This window comes from Aotus nancymaae, unplaced genomic scaffold (genome assembly GCF_030222135.1).
Source record: "Aotus nancymaae isolate 86718 unplaced genomic scaffold, 86718_ANA_hifiasm-v0.15.2.pri h1tg000004l, whole genome shotgun sequence".
NCBI classification, from domain to species: domain Eukaryota; kingdom Metazoa; phylum Chordata; class Mammalia; order Primates; family Aotidae; genus Aotus; species Aotus nancymaae.
In genome coordinates, this window is record NW_026988415.1 from 19,189,009 (window position 1) to 19,203,841 (window position 14,833).

Consider the following 14,833-nt stretch of genomic DNA (forward strand, 5'->3'; position numbering starts at 1 on the left):
TCATGAAAAGGCTAGCTGGCTACCTGTCAAGAATGCTGTGGGGATCTCTATCTCTGCATTGAGTGGCAAACTGGACCAGGTAACCTTGAAGGTCCTTCTGGTTCCAGGCGACAATACGTTCCACAGGAAGCTTCCATGCTAGAAAACCAGCTGCCATTAAAGAAGATTAGATGATACACAAAAAGCTCCTTTTCCTCCTAACACAAGTGGTTGAGGCCAACAGCTTGACAACTCATTCCTGACCAATCCATTATTGCTCTAGAAGAAGGCAGAGAAAATTGTCCCGACTCTGTCACACAGTTGATGAAAATTAGCTCAATTATTCTCTTGAATGTAGAGATGGGTATCATACATGTATCTCCACTTAAACAGAGCTGGAAATGAGGTTAAGCCGTCTTTGCATTATAGCAAACCTGCAATCTACTACCAACTCAATATGGGGTTATTCAGTTTTAGCTAATAAGGAGACAGTGGATGTTTACCGGCAGCTCAGGATGAATACATTATAGGAGGCAATTAATTCCTGCTTCCAAGATAGAGGTCAGAGAATGAGAGTGAGAGACAGAGGTGTTCTTATAAAACCCAGAGATGTGCTTTTTGCTCATTTAGAATCCGCTATAGGAATGAGCCTGAACAGTACTCAGCAGAACATAGTGATATTAGAGTCTTGTGACAGTCTGTGCCTCCGGGATGGTATATCACAGCATTTGATGTGGTCAGAGAAAGCCTGGTTTTCTCTTTGGGCTGCCTGCTTCTCAACTCAGGTCCAACAAAAATGATGCCACTTTGGGTCACCTCAAAGCTTCACTCCGCTTCTGAATAATCATTGCGGCTTTAATGGAAAAGCAATGCTGTGCCCGTTTCTACTTGAAGTTCTTCTGTTGGTTTGAAGAACCGAGTGTACTTCTTTTTAGCTTAGAGGCTGCAAGCATCCCCGATGCCCTCTGTCTTCTTGAACCCAAGATTCTAGGAGAGAGAACCCATCCTACCAAAAGACTCGACTCCCTTAAGCCAACCAGAGAACTCCCTGGTATCCAGTTGTCCCATGCCAAGGATGTCACCGAGGCCTTGCCCACAGGTTCAGACTTCTCTAAGAAATTGGAGGGCTTGGGCCTTCATGTCTCCGCTCACCTGCAGGCCAGTCCAAACTCATTCAATGTCAACCCAAAGCCAAAGGCCCGCGGCTGGAGTTGAGTGACCCCCTCTGGCAGCTGGAGATCATAGCACCGGGTTTCTCTGGGTCCCGAAGCCTTTGGCTGGCGTAGAGATGCCCGAGGGTTCCCAGAAGCCAAACAGGCTGTGGCAACATCAGTGCCCCCGGCCAGCCTTACCTGCTCTCCCTTTCCGCCGCTGCTCGTCTTCTTGCTCCGTCAGGTACTCCCCGGTCTGATATTTTCGGCTCTTCTGCCGTCTTCGTTTCTTCCTCTTCAGTAGGCCTTCCTCATCTTCCTCCTCCTCCTCATTGGTGTCCCACATTTGCCGGGCAGCCTCTGTCCTCCAGGGCATTTCTCGGGCTCGCCACAGGTGCCTTCGGCCCTGGCTCAGCAGAGACTTGTCCTGGGCATGGTGGCTGCGATACTGGGTGTCCCGTTGGGTCTTTCTCACCTTTCGACGCTTAGCCGGGCTGGGGGTTACCTCCTCTTCTTCTTCTGTGGGAAAAACTTCCTGGCTTCCCATGTCACTGTCTGCCATGCCAGCAAAGGAGCTACAGATGCTTCCTGTGGACGGGATGTACAGAGGATGGTCAGGTACTTCTTCAAAGGACAAAGCATGGTGTCGAAGTGAATGCCCTGGACTAGGAGTTTGAAGGTCTGGGTTCAGGTTCAGGCTCTGCCAGTTATTAGCTGTACCCTTCAGGGAAGTTCCTTCAGTGCGGTCTCCTCATCTATAAAATGGGGATACTGTTCTCCCCTTATTGACCTCACAGGACTGTTTTGAGGCTCAAATAAGATCTTTCACGCGTAAGTGCTTTACAGAGTCCAATACACCAGACGACATCAAGTATTAAAAACACACACCCTTACTCATCCATGCTACAGTGTCACCTGAATTCATACCAAAAACTTTTGGTTAGTTCTTACAAGGTGCCAAGTATTTTGTGAAGGGCAGGAGAGGGCCACGAGTCCCTGGGAAATCAGGGGCTAGGAGAGGGCAATTGGGGTCTCAGACAGGGCAAGGGAGGACATACTCCTTTTGTGGCACCACTAATCCTGGGGACAGAGCCACCCCGGCCAAGTAGAATCATCACAAGAGTCTCAAGAAAAGCGAAGCAAGAAGGAGTCCCTTTCCTGTGATCTGTGACAGAGCCTGGTTGGGTCACACCCAAATGCACCCAGGCACACCCACTTCCCTTAAAATGACCCCACCTCCTCCCGACTTGCCAAGAGCTCAGGGGTGGAGCTTCCTCCCAGGCACCTCCCTCCACCCGGTCGTAGCTGTTCCTCACCACTGGGCAAGTGCTTTCCCCTCCTCCACCACCACCCCAGGATGGATGGTACTTTTCCTGCCTTCCTCAGCCACCTTGCCAAGAGGCCATTTTCTCTTCCCACTCTTTCCTTCAACTCTGCTAACAACAAAAGTACATCCTAAATTGGTCTGGTTTCACAGCACAGGAGGGTTGACACCTTCCTCGGAAGCAGCTGTGAGACACTCCCATCTTTCTCCCAAGGCCCAGCTATTAACTCAACAGTCCTCAGACCCAATCGAGGTCAGCAGAAGAAAGAAATGGTTCGAGGCAAATAGAGCAGCCCTTGACCAAAGCTCCAAGTTAGTCAGACTGCTAAAAGACAGCAAATAACCAGCACACTTTCCGTTATATAGACCAGGCAGAACGAAGCGTTCTGGTTAATCTAATATTCTGGTTAATACAGAATCATCATAGAGATCACAAAGTGATCACCAGTTTCCAAAGAATCAAATACAGTACAATGTATTTAACACTAAAACAGGACTGGCTGTAATGTAATCGCTTTTTGATGATTCAGAGGACACTTCAGGATTTTGCAAGGCCCCCAGGCCATCATTATGAGCCCCAATCACCACCTCCCTCGCCATGTGCTAAGGTGCCAGTTAACAGAATGTCAGATAACTGAGTTTACACTGTACCTTGCTTCCCCATTCTATCCAATTTGTATGGAAATTGGGTGAACTTGGGCAACCATCTCCAGCCCCGGATACCAGCTTGGAGGCTAGCAGAAGGTAGTGGTGGCTAGCAAGGACTAGCTTTTTTTGGTCCCTGGAGGTTGTCAATACAAATTCAGGGGGCCAAATGTGATTCTGCCAGCCCTGATGATTCAATGACTTTTCCAATTTTGAGGCTGCCTGTCACATAGGGCAATAAGACCAAGGTCGAAAGTTAAAGGTCTGTGACTGAGATTGGCCCCAGTAACGACGAGGTGCCAAAGCTTGGAGCTGAACCGGCTTTCCTGAGTGGCACAGGCCTTACCTCTTTCCACCAGCAGCTCCCAACAAGAGACGCCAAATCCCTGCTCTGAAAACTTGAACAAAGAGTCCCCAACTAGTGGGCAATATTTGAGGACTATTTGTCCCCTGCCCCAACCCAGGACGCTCTTATCTCTGCAAAGAGCTGGGCATTGTGGCACAGTGAATCAAATTCCCAACTCGACACCTGGGCCCATGGCAAAACTACTCAAGCAGATTTCAGCCTCTCTTTTCATAGAAGATGCCGAGAGGGGCCATCACCTTAGTCTCACTCACCAGACTGACTTCGCGTGCGGGTGCTCAGAACCACAGGGATAAAGTCACGGAAACTGCTCTTTGCTTTCTTTTCCAAGGAACCTGGAGTGATGTGTGGTTTGGGGACAGAAGGCAGAAATGTTACAATCAGAGCCTAAAGACCAGAAAGCCCACCTGTGAGGCTCAGGGGGAAAGATCGAGAAAAGAGTTTGTGTTTATCCTGCAGTTACTCTGGATTTCATTTATTCGCTCCCCTTATGTGACCATCACATATGTGTCTCTTGTAGGGAATGAGTGTTTCCAGCCCAGTGCGGTGGCTCATGCCTGTAATCCTAGCACTTTGGGAGGCCAAGGCAGGTGGATCATGAGGTCAGGAGATCAAGACCAGCCTAGCCAATATGGTGAAACCTCATCTCTACTAATAATACAAAAATTAGCCAGGTGTGGTAGCATGCCTATGGTCCCAGCTACTCAAGAGGCTGAGGCAGGAGAATAGCTTGAACCCGGGAGGCGGAGATTGCAGCAAGCTGACATCATACCACTGCACTCCAGCCTGGGCAACAGAGCAAGACTCTGTCTCAAAAAGAAAACAAAAACCAAGAATGAGCTTTTTCCAGGAGGTTTTTAAAAACTGGGAGTTTGATCACTTTTGCTGATACCAGAAAAGGCAGTGCATAGTATCAATCTGACGGTGTCCCAGAAAGTAGGTAAGTAGGAGGCCCCACTGCCCATAGGACTCTGAGGCTGCTGCATCTCAACAAAGTTCTGCTGGGTGTGGTGGCTCATGCCTGTAATCCCAGCATTTTGGGAGGCCGAAGTGGGCAGATCACCTGAGGTCAGGAGTTCAAGACCAGTCTGGACAACATGGTAAAACCCCATCTCTACTAAAAATACAAAAATTAGCTGGGCGTGGCAGCACACACCTGTAGTCCCAGCTACTCGGGAGGCTGAGGCAGGAGAATCACTTGAATCTGGGATGTAGAGCTTGCAGTGAGCTGAGATAGTGCCACTGCACTCCAGCCTGGGTGACAGAGTGAGACTCCATCTCAAAAACAAAAACAAAAAACAAAAAGCACAAAGTTCTAACTGAGCTAGAGCAGGTCCCAGAGGAGGACAACCTCAGTGAGTGTTGGAGGACTGAGTGAGGCAGGAAGATGCGTACAAGGAGCAGTGAACAGAGAAAAACTGCTATTTAAAAACGGATCAGGCTGGGCACGGTGGCCCACGCCTATAATCCCAATGCTTTGGGAGGCCGAGGCAGGCAGATCACTTGAGCCTAAGAGTTCAAGACCAGCCTGGGCAACATGGTGAAACCCCATCTCTTCAAAAAATACAAACACTAGCCAGGTATAGTGGCACATGCCTGTGGTCCCAGCTACTCGTGAGGCTGAAGTGGGAGGATCGCTTGAGCCCAGGAGGTTGAGGCTGCAGTGAGCTGAGATTGTGCCACTGTACTCCCTCCAGCCTGGGAAGCAAAATGAGACTGTTTAAAAAAAAAAAGAACAGACCAGAAGAGGCAGGTGATGGTCATGTCAGATGGGCAAGACCATGAACCTGGACCCCTATGCTCAGGAATGCTGGGGATTCTCTCCCTGATAAGGGCGCCCAGAAACTATTAGTGGCAAAACGGACAGGTTAGGGACACATACCAGCACCCCCATCCCAAACATCCTGTGTGTCCCTAAATGATAATAAATGTTTAGGATTTCTCTAAACCCTCCTAGCTAATATTGATTTCTATCTTTTCAGAATGGGAGTTTTCCAGTATACCTAAAGGTAGAGAAGACAGTGTAATGAACCCCCATTCTGTGGTTTTTGTCTAAATTCTCCTTAAACCTGTTTCTTCTTTGAGCCTAGACCCATTGTGGGGAAATGGGTTGGCTACTGTGTTGTGGGCCTGGCATTTGTCCGTCTGAAAACCACTTCCTTCAGCCTTATTCTAGAGCCCAGGGGGAGCAGAAGGAGCCCCTGATCCCTGCTCGCTCACCTTAAGACTTGAGAGGGCTCAATCATATCTTCTTTCCACAGTGGAGAAGTCTCACTTTTCCAGAGTGAAGAAGTCAGTGCCTGAGCCCCTCTGCCCTCACCGTGCCCCGGGGATCCCTCTGCAGCCCAGCCCAGAGGGCCAGGGCCTCAGGGGGCCTACCTTCCTCGTGGCCGTCGGCTCGTTTTCCTGGAGACTGGGACTCCGGCTTTGTTGGCTTCCGGTGCTTGTGCTTTCCCCTAACTCCATTGTGCTCTTTTCCTGAATCTGAAGCCCCCCTGGGGCTTTTCTTGGTGGATTCCTGGGGGTCACTGGGCGGCTTCCGGCACTGTGGAGAGGTAGAGGGTCAGGTCTGAGGTCAGTTTCGATTCTTAAGAAAGCTCTCCTGGGTTGAACCATGTGTCCTGTTTCTGACCCAAAGGCATGAGCTACCCAGAGTGCGGGACTGGGTGGAAAGGGCTATGCGCTGCCTTCCACAGTGGGCGACAGAAGCTCTTTTGGACTGAGTTCAGGGACGCAGCTAATCCCCACAGGCGTCCACACCCCATCACTTTAAAGAGGTCTACAGAGTCTGTGTTCACAAGCCAGTGAATAAACACCCAAAGTCATTTTAAAAGGTGCAAAGTCAGGCCCCATACTCTCTATACCCAAACACCAATGGAGAGACCAGTATTAAACAAAATGCCTCTTCTGCAAGTTAGGAGACTGCATTGTTCAAATAACTTCACTGTGAATGCTATTGCACCAACTGAAAATCATTCTCAGTATAGGCCAACTCAAGGAAACTTGTCTCTTCTCATGTGTAAATTAATACCAGAAAACAGATTCAACTAAGGCAAGAAGAAAAACACAACACAGGAGCAATTCAAATATCCTCATATTTATAAAATCCAGTGAAAAGGTCCAGGCATTATTAATAATGCCACTTTATATTCTACAGCACTTTCAACTTTTCCAAATGCTCTCATCTCTATTATTGGATTTTATGCTCCCCACAACCCTGTGAGGAGAAGCTAATGTGATCCCCATTGAACAGATCAGAAAACAGAGGCTCCAAGACAAGAGGGTAAATGACTTGTCCAGGGTAACACACAGCTCCATGTGTCCACTGGCTCAGGGACTGCCACCTACCAGGCCAACCCGCAAGTTAGCACATTTCTGCTTGCAGTGAGAAAGGCCCAGGACTTGGACTAGGACCTGTGGTTCCTGGCCCCAGCCCGGGCCTCTGGGCATAAGGTCTCGCTACTTCTTCTCCCTGAATCGCTTCCTTGGCTGCTTCAGCTTAGCTTCTCCCACACCTACTGCCTGGCGCCTAAAAGTCACATATTCTCATGAGCTTTGAGGTCTCTCTGTGCCACTAAACAAAAAACAGGGCAATGTTGGGATTTCCAGTATTCTAGTATCCAGGGAATGCAGAAAAAGCAAAACACTGGAACAATTAAAGCGGTCCTAGGAGGAAAGGAAGGGTTAAACCTGCTTGAGCTGTTTTCCTCTAAACTGACCCATACCTTGCCTGCTAGAAGGTTATCATGGTGTATCTCCAGCTAAGGGGATGGCACATACCTTACTGATGGAATATTTTTGGGGGCTGGGGCCTCCTCATTCTCCAGGGACAGGGAGTCACCACTATCCCTCAAATTCCAGGACTCCTATCCCATGAACTCCTCCTGCTTCTTATTTTCAGCAGAGACCTGAGCTGAAAATTCAAGTTCAGTTTTCCCCTTAGCTTGCTGCCAGTTCCTACAAACCAAAGTGTTAGGTGGAGGAAAGCATCGAGAGGAAAGAGGAAGATGGGGAACTGTTGCTTAAAAACTGACCTTTAGGGGCTGGGCGTGGTGACTTACACCTGTAATCCCAGCACTTTGGAAGGCCAAGGCAGGCAGATCACAAAGTCAGGAATTCAAGACCAGCCTGACCACATGGTGAAACCCCATCTCTACTAAAAATACAGAAATTAGATGGGTGGGGTGGTGCGTGCCTGTATTCCCAGGTACTTGGGAGGCTGAGGCAGGAGAATCCCTTGAACCTGGGAGGTGGAGGTTGAAGTGAGCTGAGATCATGCCATTGCACTCCAGCCTGGGTGACAGAGTGAGATGCCGTCTCAAACAACAACAACAACAACAACAACAACAACAACAACAACAAACTGACCTTTAGGTATAGCTGGAGAAAAACTATTTGAAGTCAGGGGGAATTAAGTCAATGCATTTACATTTGAACATGTCCTGTTTATTTCTGAATATCATTCTTAGCTGGCTCTTTCAAATACAGATCATTAACTTTTACTTCCTAAGATAGACAACAACAAGTAAAACAGAACATCTAGCAGGGCGCGGTGGCTCAAGCCTATAATCCCAGCACTTTGGGAGGCCGAGGCGGGTGGATCACCTGAGGTCAGGAATAAAAATATTTCACACACTCCAACTTATGCATGAAGTTGGGAGGATGTGGAGACCATGTGAGACGAATGTTCTGGTTAACAGAGTTTTGAAATATTTTCCAAAGAACTTTCCAAGGAATGAGAAGACAATAAAATACATCCAGCAGCAAATGAAGCAGAAGTCTCTCTCTGCTGGTGGTGTGGAAGGCCCTCGAGAGGCCTCGGGCAGGTGGTGCTGGCAACAGGAGACTATTTTCATTCTTGGCCATACCCTGAAAGGAGTTGTTTCAAATGAACCCCTGATCTTAGTTTGGTGATCAACAGTTTCTTTCTCAGGAAAGTGGTACGTAACAAAAGAAAGAACAAAGTGATTTGCACTCCCAAAAAATAGACGTTTACTAAATCCTCACAGGCAGTTGTGAAGAACTGCTTCCAAGCCCCCGATCCTGTCACTTTATTCTCTGCCCTCTGCATCTGACAGTGGGCCCACTGAACTGTTCATCTAATATAGGATGGGGCAGTGCCCACCTGTCATTGAGTCATCTTCAGAAGCTTCAAGAGAGGCGGGGCCACATCTATTTTGTTTGTAATACTAACAATAACAGCAACCACTAACACTAACTGAACACCTACTATGTGCCAGGTATTACACTACACACTTATGTATATCACGTTATTTAATATTTTTTAAAATGACAGCTTTACTGAGATATAATTTAGAGACATACCATGCAATTCACTTAAGTGTAAAATTCAGTTGTTTTTAGTATAGTCATAAAGTTGTGGAACCATCCCCACTTATCTAGCTCCAGAACTTTTTCATCACCCTGAATGGAAACCCAATAACCATTAAACAGTCCCTCCCCAATTCTTCCATCCTCCCCAGCCCTAGGCAATCACTAGTCTACTTTCCGTCTCTATGGATTTGCCTACTGTGGACATTTTATATCACCATCTCATTTAATCTTCACATCAACTCTATGAGTAGGTACTATTATTGTCTTGTGTATAGATGAAGAAAATGAAGGCCACAGAGATTAAGTAGATTGACTAATAGCACACAGCTAGGAAGAGGTGGGGCAAAATTCAAACCAAGGCTCTGTTGTCTGGTTCCAGAGAGCACACTCCTCATCAATCTACCATACCACCCTCCTGAAGATGTATTCCCATTGCCTGGGAAGGACTAGCATATAGTAACCATGCAGCAAATACTTGCAAAACAGTCAGTGAAACATAGGCAGAGAGTAGAAGTTAGCCAGGCGTGCTGGCTCACACCTATAATCCCAGCACTTTCGGAGGCTGAGGCAGGAGGATCGCTTCAGCCCAGGAGTTCAAGACCAGCTTGGCCAACATAGCGAGACCTCGTCTCTACAAAAAACAATTTGCCAGGTGTAGTGGTACACACCTATGGTCCCAGCTACTCGGGAGGCTGAAGTGGGAGACTGCTTGAGCCCAGAAGGTGAAGGCTGCAGTGAGCTGTGATTGAGCCACTGCACTCCAGCATGGGCAACAGAACAAGACCCTGTCTCAAAAAAAGAAAAAAAGGAGAGTAGAAGATAGTATGGTATAGCTGAAGAACATGGACTTTGGAACCAGAGACCAGAGTCTGAGTACTAGCTCTGCCATTTAGTAGCTGTGTAACTGGGTAATATATCCTCTCTGAGCCTCTGTTTCATTTATTTTCTCACCTGTAGATTGGTGTAGCATTCACCTAATAGGGTTACTGTAAGAATGAAATTAGATAACACATGTAGAAAGCACAACTCTAATGACATGAATTATTATTCTTACTACCACCAAGTGCAGATGGCAGTTACCTGACCGAATGTTACATGCTCTACTATGTCATGACCCATGTTCCTACCTCACGTGTCTCTGACATACCAGGGTGGCTGTGAGGTTGGTGAGTTAAAAGCCACTCAAATGCCTATCCCAGGGGTTCTTAACCTGGAGTCCCTGGGTGGGCTTTAGGGGACAGGGCAGGGGGTCAGGTCCATGAACTCCCTGAAATTATTGGCAAAATTCTGAGGTCACGTTTCTAGAGATAGGGTCCATAGCTCTCAATAGCTTTTCAAAATTATCTACGGTCCAAAAAAGACCATAAACTTGTGCCACAGACAAATTCACAGCACTCTAGCCAGAAATTTGTCCCTTAGTGTATATCAACATCCAACCTGAAAGCTTGCTGACAGAACTTCAAGTTGTTCTAGATTTCTAATAAACCCTATCCTCAAATGTTTCAAGACTCTCCTTGGATCACCAGTGGCCTCTGGTCCCCTCTGGGGAACCACGGGATTCTAATAGAGTGTTCCTGGCCCATCTTTTTTGCCTAGAACTCTGCCACCATCCGGCTGGGCGTGGTAGCTCACACCTGTAATCCCAACACTTTGGGAGGCCAAGGCGGGCAGATCACGAGGTCAAGAGTTCGAGACAAGCGTGGCCAATATGGTGAAATCCCGTCTCTACTAAAAATACAAAAAAAAATTAGCTGGGCATGGTGGTGTGCACCTGTAGTTTCAGCTGCTCAGGGGGCTGAGGCAGAAGACATTGCTTGAACCCAGGAGGCGGATATTGCAGTGAGCCGAGATCGCACCACTGCACTCCAGCCTAGGCAACAGAGCAAGACTTTGTTCCAAAAAGAAAAAAAAAAAAAAACAACTCTGCCACCATCCATAGCCTGTTAAGACCAAGATCCAGACACCCTAACTCCCTTGCCCATCCAATCTCCAATGGGCCAAAACCCAAAGCTGCTACCTCAAGCATTTGAGTGGGTAGGAAACTGATGGATTAGCACAGAAGCCAAATTGGCTCTGACCCCACAAGACTCCCAGCAAATTCTAAGTAGGGCCCCCCACCAGCAGTACAAGGAACAACCCCATCAAAGGCCCCTGCTCTCCCCGCTCCTAAGTTCTCAAGGCCAGTGTTCTCTCAGTAAAGGAAAAGGAAGAACGGTTATTCAAGGAAGAGCCTGTTATTCATTGATTTCCCTCACCAATACCTTTTTCCACTTTCCGACCTCATCTGGGACAATGGCTTCCCTACCCCAGGGACGGAAGCATTTCCCACAGCCTACAAAATACAAGCTAGCCTCTCCCCATGCTGAGGCACCATATATGGAAAACGTGACCTAGGGAGGGGACAGTAGGTCATTATTCCTTTTATAAAAGCCTTCCGATCAGTTCAGTTCACACAGCTGCCCAACAGCACTGTGCCACAGGGTAGGGGTCACAGGAGGTTGCCACCTGCAGCACAGTATAGACCAGCAGCGTCTGGGCCCCACCTGGACCTTAGCACTCACCTTGGGTCTGTGGGAACTCCGGACCATGGCCTTGGCTTGCGGCTGCGGCTGCTGCTCTTCGCCATCCTTCTCTTTGCCACACTTCATCTTCTTGGGTGGCAGAGATTCCGTCACATCATCTGGCTGCCATTTGTTCTTGCAAGCAAAGACCCCTACGGTTTCCTGTTTCACTCGAGCCTGCCCGGCCTTACCCCGAACTTCAGCTTGGCCCCTCTGGGGAGCTGCTGGAAGGCCATCCGCTCGGAAGCAGGTGGCTAAATTAAAGACCACATCACCATCCACCTTCTCCATTTTCACTCGCCCCAGATCCACCTGGCTTCCAAGCTGCGCAAGCTCTGTGCTGGAGCCCCTCCTGCTGCTCGGAACCACATCCAAGATAAGTTCCTTGGGGTGGCTGTCGTGAGGTAGCAAAGGCAGCTCAGGCATCTTAGGCAGGTTCTGGGGGGTGGCCAGGACCAGCTCATGGGACATGTAGGTGGCCAGCACTTGGTTCTTAGGCTTTGTGTCTCCTGCCAGCTTCAGGCCACATGCCCCCTGGGGGCCTTCCATCTTAGGAGTGCTGTCAGAGCAGAGGTGGTTCTCAGATTCCTCTGGCCCCTGATTCATTCGAATGTCCCCACCGCTAGGCTGGACAGATAGCGCCAGGGTCCCAGTCTGAGGGCTAAGGGTCAAGAGGACAGGATTGACTTGTTCTTCATAAGGCTTGGCAGCAATTCGGCAAGTTTTGTTCTTTGTAACAGTGTCCTGCTCTGGAGCAAAGGAGCCACCGGGCCGTGGCTGCCCCTCGGGAAGTCCATGCATGGCCTCACTGGAGCTGAGAGATGGCACACCAGAAAACTCCGACACGACGCTGGTGGGCCTGATGGGTGCCCCCTGACTGGGGGCCAGCTGCCCGGCACTGGAAATGCCAATGGAAAGCAGAGACGCCTGGTGGTACGGGGACCAGCCAACAGGCAGGACCTGGGTGCTGGTGGGTTTCCCGTTGACTGAACACCGGGGATAAATATTTGCCGACCCCGTGGGTTTCCACAAAGAGAGCTCCTTGGTCTGGCACCCTGGCAGCCCAGGGGCAATGCGGGCTGGGGTGTATCGTTTCACTGTGCTTGGCTGTCCCTCAGCACCAGCTTGGCTGCCCTTTTTGCCACACGTGGCACCAGCGCCCTTTGGCTCTCCTTGATCAATGATGGAGATGGGTTCCTGCTTGGGGAGGTGGCGGGGGTCACGGTTGAGGCCCAGGTTGGGGTCTTTGTTCAGCAGCACAGATGCAGGCACTGGGTTGGCCACTCCCACGTAGGTGCCAGGAATGGTGCTGATGAGTGCGGTTGAGTTCTTCACCCAGGTGCTTGGGTCCCCGTTCCTCACGATCTCGGGAAAGATGACAAAGGGAGAGGAAGTGGAGCCCAGGCAGGAGGTGACATTGCTGCCGGCAGCCTGAGTGGTGCGCTGAGATCGAGACAGGACTGTGGAGAGGAGGGCCTTGCTGCTGGTGTGCACAGGGGTCAACACGGGCATGGGGGGCGTCTTACGCTGGTTCGGCAATGGAAGCTTCTGGCGGTTGGACTTGGAGGAGAGATCGAGGGGCATCTCGCTGCACTCGGGTGGAGAGGCCATCTCTCGTTCCAGCTGTGGCGGCGACTTGAGAGGAGAGAAAGTAACAGAGGTCCCTTCTGTTTGCTGCTCAGTGCCACCTGGCATCTTGGTGGGGTGCGGTGGGGCTGAGCTCCCGCTGGGGGCTGGCAGCAGAGGCTGTGGCGTTGGAAGCACCTTGGCAGAAGCAGTGACAAGAGAGGTGTCTGCCAAAGGCCCGGGAACCCCATCAGGCGCAGGCTGGGTGGTGGTGCTACCGGATGGGGAAGTGCAGGGGAGGCTGTTCACCTCCAGAGACACCAGCTTGGAATCCGAAGTCAGAGGCCGGGCCACAGAAAATGCGTATGGGTAAGACCGGAGCTCCGGGGAGGCCAGCACGCCTGGGAGACACCTGTCCTGAAGGTAGGATGGCAGGACAGGGAGCGTAAGAGTGGAGGAAACCCCTAGAGTGGTTGGCAGTGTGGCCACACTGAGCGGCTGCCCACAGCTTGGAGGTGGGATATAGACCAGCGGCTGGCTTGGGGTCAGCACTGTCCCTGTCTGAAAGGACAGGGGGACTTTTTGCATAGCTGGTGCCTGAGCTGCAGGAAAGCACACTCGACTCAAACTGAAGGAGGCCGGGATGGGTGCAGAGGTGGGAATGGCAGCTGGCGTGGCAGCAGGCATGGGTGTGGGGGCTGGAGTAAAGATGGGGGCGGGGGTGGGTGCAGGCACCGGCGTAGGAGCAAAGGCAGGGATGAGGGTGGGGGTAGAAGGCGGGCCGGAGGACGGGGTTGGGGTGGGCATGGGCACAGACGGAGGGGCAGGGGCTGCTGGAGGCGTCGATGCCGGCATGGGAGCCAGAACTGGAGTGGGGACAGGAGCAAGGACCAAGGTCGGAGCTGAAGGGGGCACAGGAGCCTGGATGAGAGCCAAGGGAGGAGCTGAAACTGGGACTGAAAGCGGGGCAGGAGCCGGAGCCGACAAGGGAACTGGACCTGATGGGGGAGCAGAAGCTGGCACAGGCACCAAGACCGAGGCTGAAACGGAAAGGGGATTTGAATCAGAGATGAGCGTGGGCACTGATGGTGGAGCCGGAGCCAGAGCTGGGACAGGTGCTAAGGGAGGGGAAGGAGCTGGAACTGAAGTGGCAACTTGGACTGGAACCAGCCCTGAATGGGGCACTGGGGCAGGCACGGAGAGGGGAACCTGGAATGCATCTGGAACAGACGGGGGGACGGAGGCTGAACCGGGAGCAGGGGGACAGATAGGGGCTGGCAGAGGACTGAAGTTAGTGGTAACCAGAGGCAGGGTCCCCTCCACGGGGACTCCAGTTCCCAGAGTTGCCAAAATGAAAGTATTTTTCTCCCCAGTGCCTTGCCGAGAGTCCAAAGCCTTTACTCCGGCTGGTGAGCAGTCAACCTGTTTGCTCATTTGGGTGTTGAGTGGAGTCCAGGAGCAGTCAGCCCTGCTGTTGCTGGCCTCAGTGCTGTCAGGCATGGGAAGCTTGAGCTCATCTCCTGGGCTGCTCAGGGGCACCAAGAGGCCCTCGGCCTCTGCCATGTTCCCAGCATAGTCCATTTTTGGCTGGGGATCATCAGGTTTGTCTTCTGACTTGTGCCCAAGTTTTTCTGTAGCACTGCCATCTGGGTCTGCCCCCCGGGCATTGCTGCCACTTCCAACTGCCGTGAGCTCCACCTGCAATGAGAGGACAGCATGCGCGTGTCAGCCAGCTCCTTGCGGATGGTACAAGTGTCCTGAGGCCCCTGAGAGGTGACTGCTGGTCTTCTCTGCAACTCGACCGACCAGGTCTCAGAAGCAGCACAAGAAGGCAGCCAGCCAATTTGTGTCCCACCAACACCAACTCCTGGGAGAGACCCTGTCCCTTCCTGCCTGCTTCTTGGGATGG

The 14,833-nt window shown here is 50.8% G+C and overlaps 1 protein-coding gene across 8 annotated transcripts in view; it reads right to left on the bottom strand.

The window, feature by feature from the left end:
- Nucleotides 1-14,833, bottom strand: part of BCORL1 (BCL6 corepressor like 1) — a 76,872-nt gene that overhangs the window by 30,440 nt on the left and 31,599 nt on the right. For 7 of the 8 annotated variants that reach the window (XM_012458731.2, XM_012458730.2, XM_012458732.2 and 4 more), the window contains 4 exons: nt 11,359-14,622; nt 5,843-6,008; nt 3,718-3,798; nt 1,332-1,718 (listed from right to left, as the gene is read on the bottom strand). In XM_012458731.2, coding sequence (XP_012314154.2) covers nt 1,332-1,718; nt 3,718-3,798; nt 5,843-6,008; nt 11,359-14,622 — 3,898 coding nt within the window. The remainder of the gene's footprint in view (nt 1-1,331; nt 1,719-3,717; nt 3,799-5,842; nt 6,009-11,358; nt 14,623-14,833) is intronic. The other variant, XM_012458739.2, reaches the window with a different exon arrangement.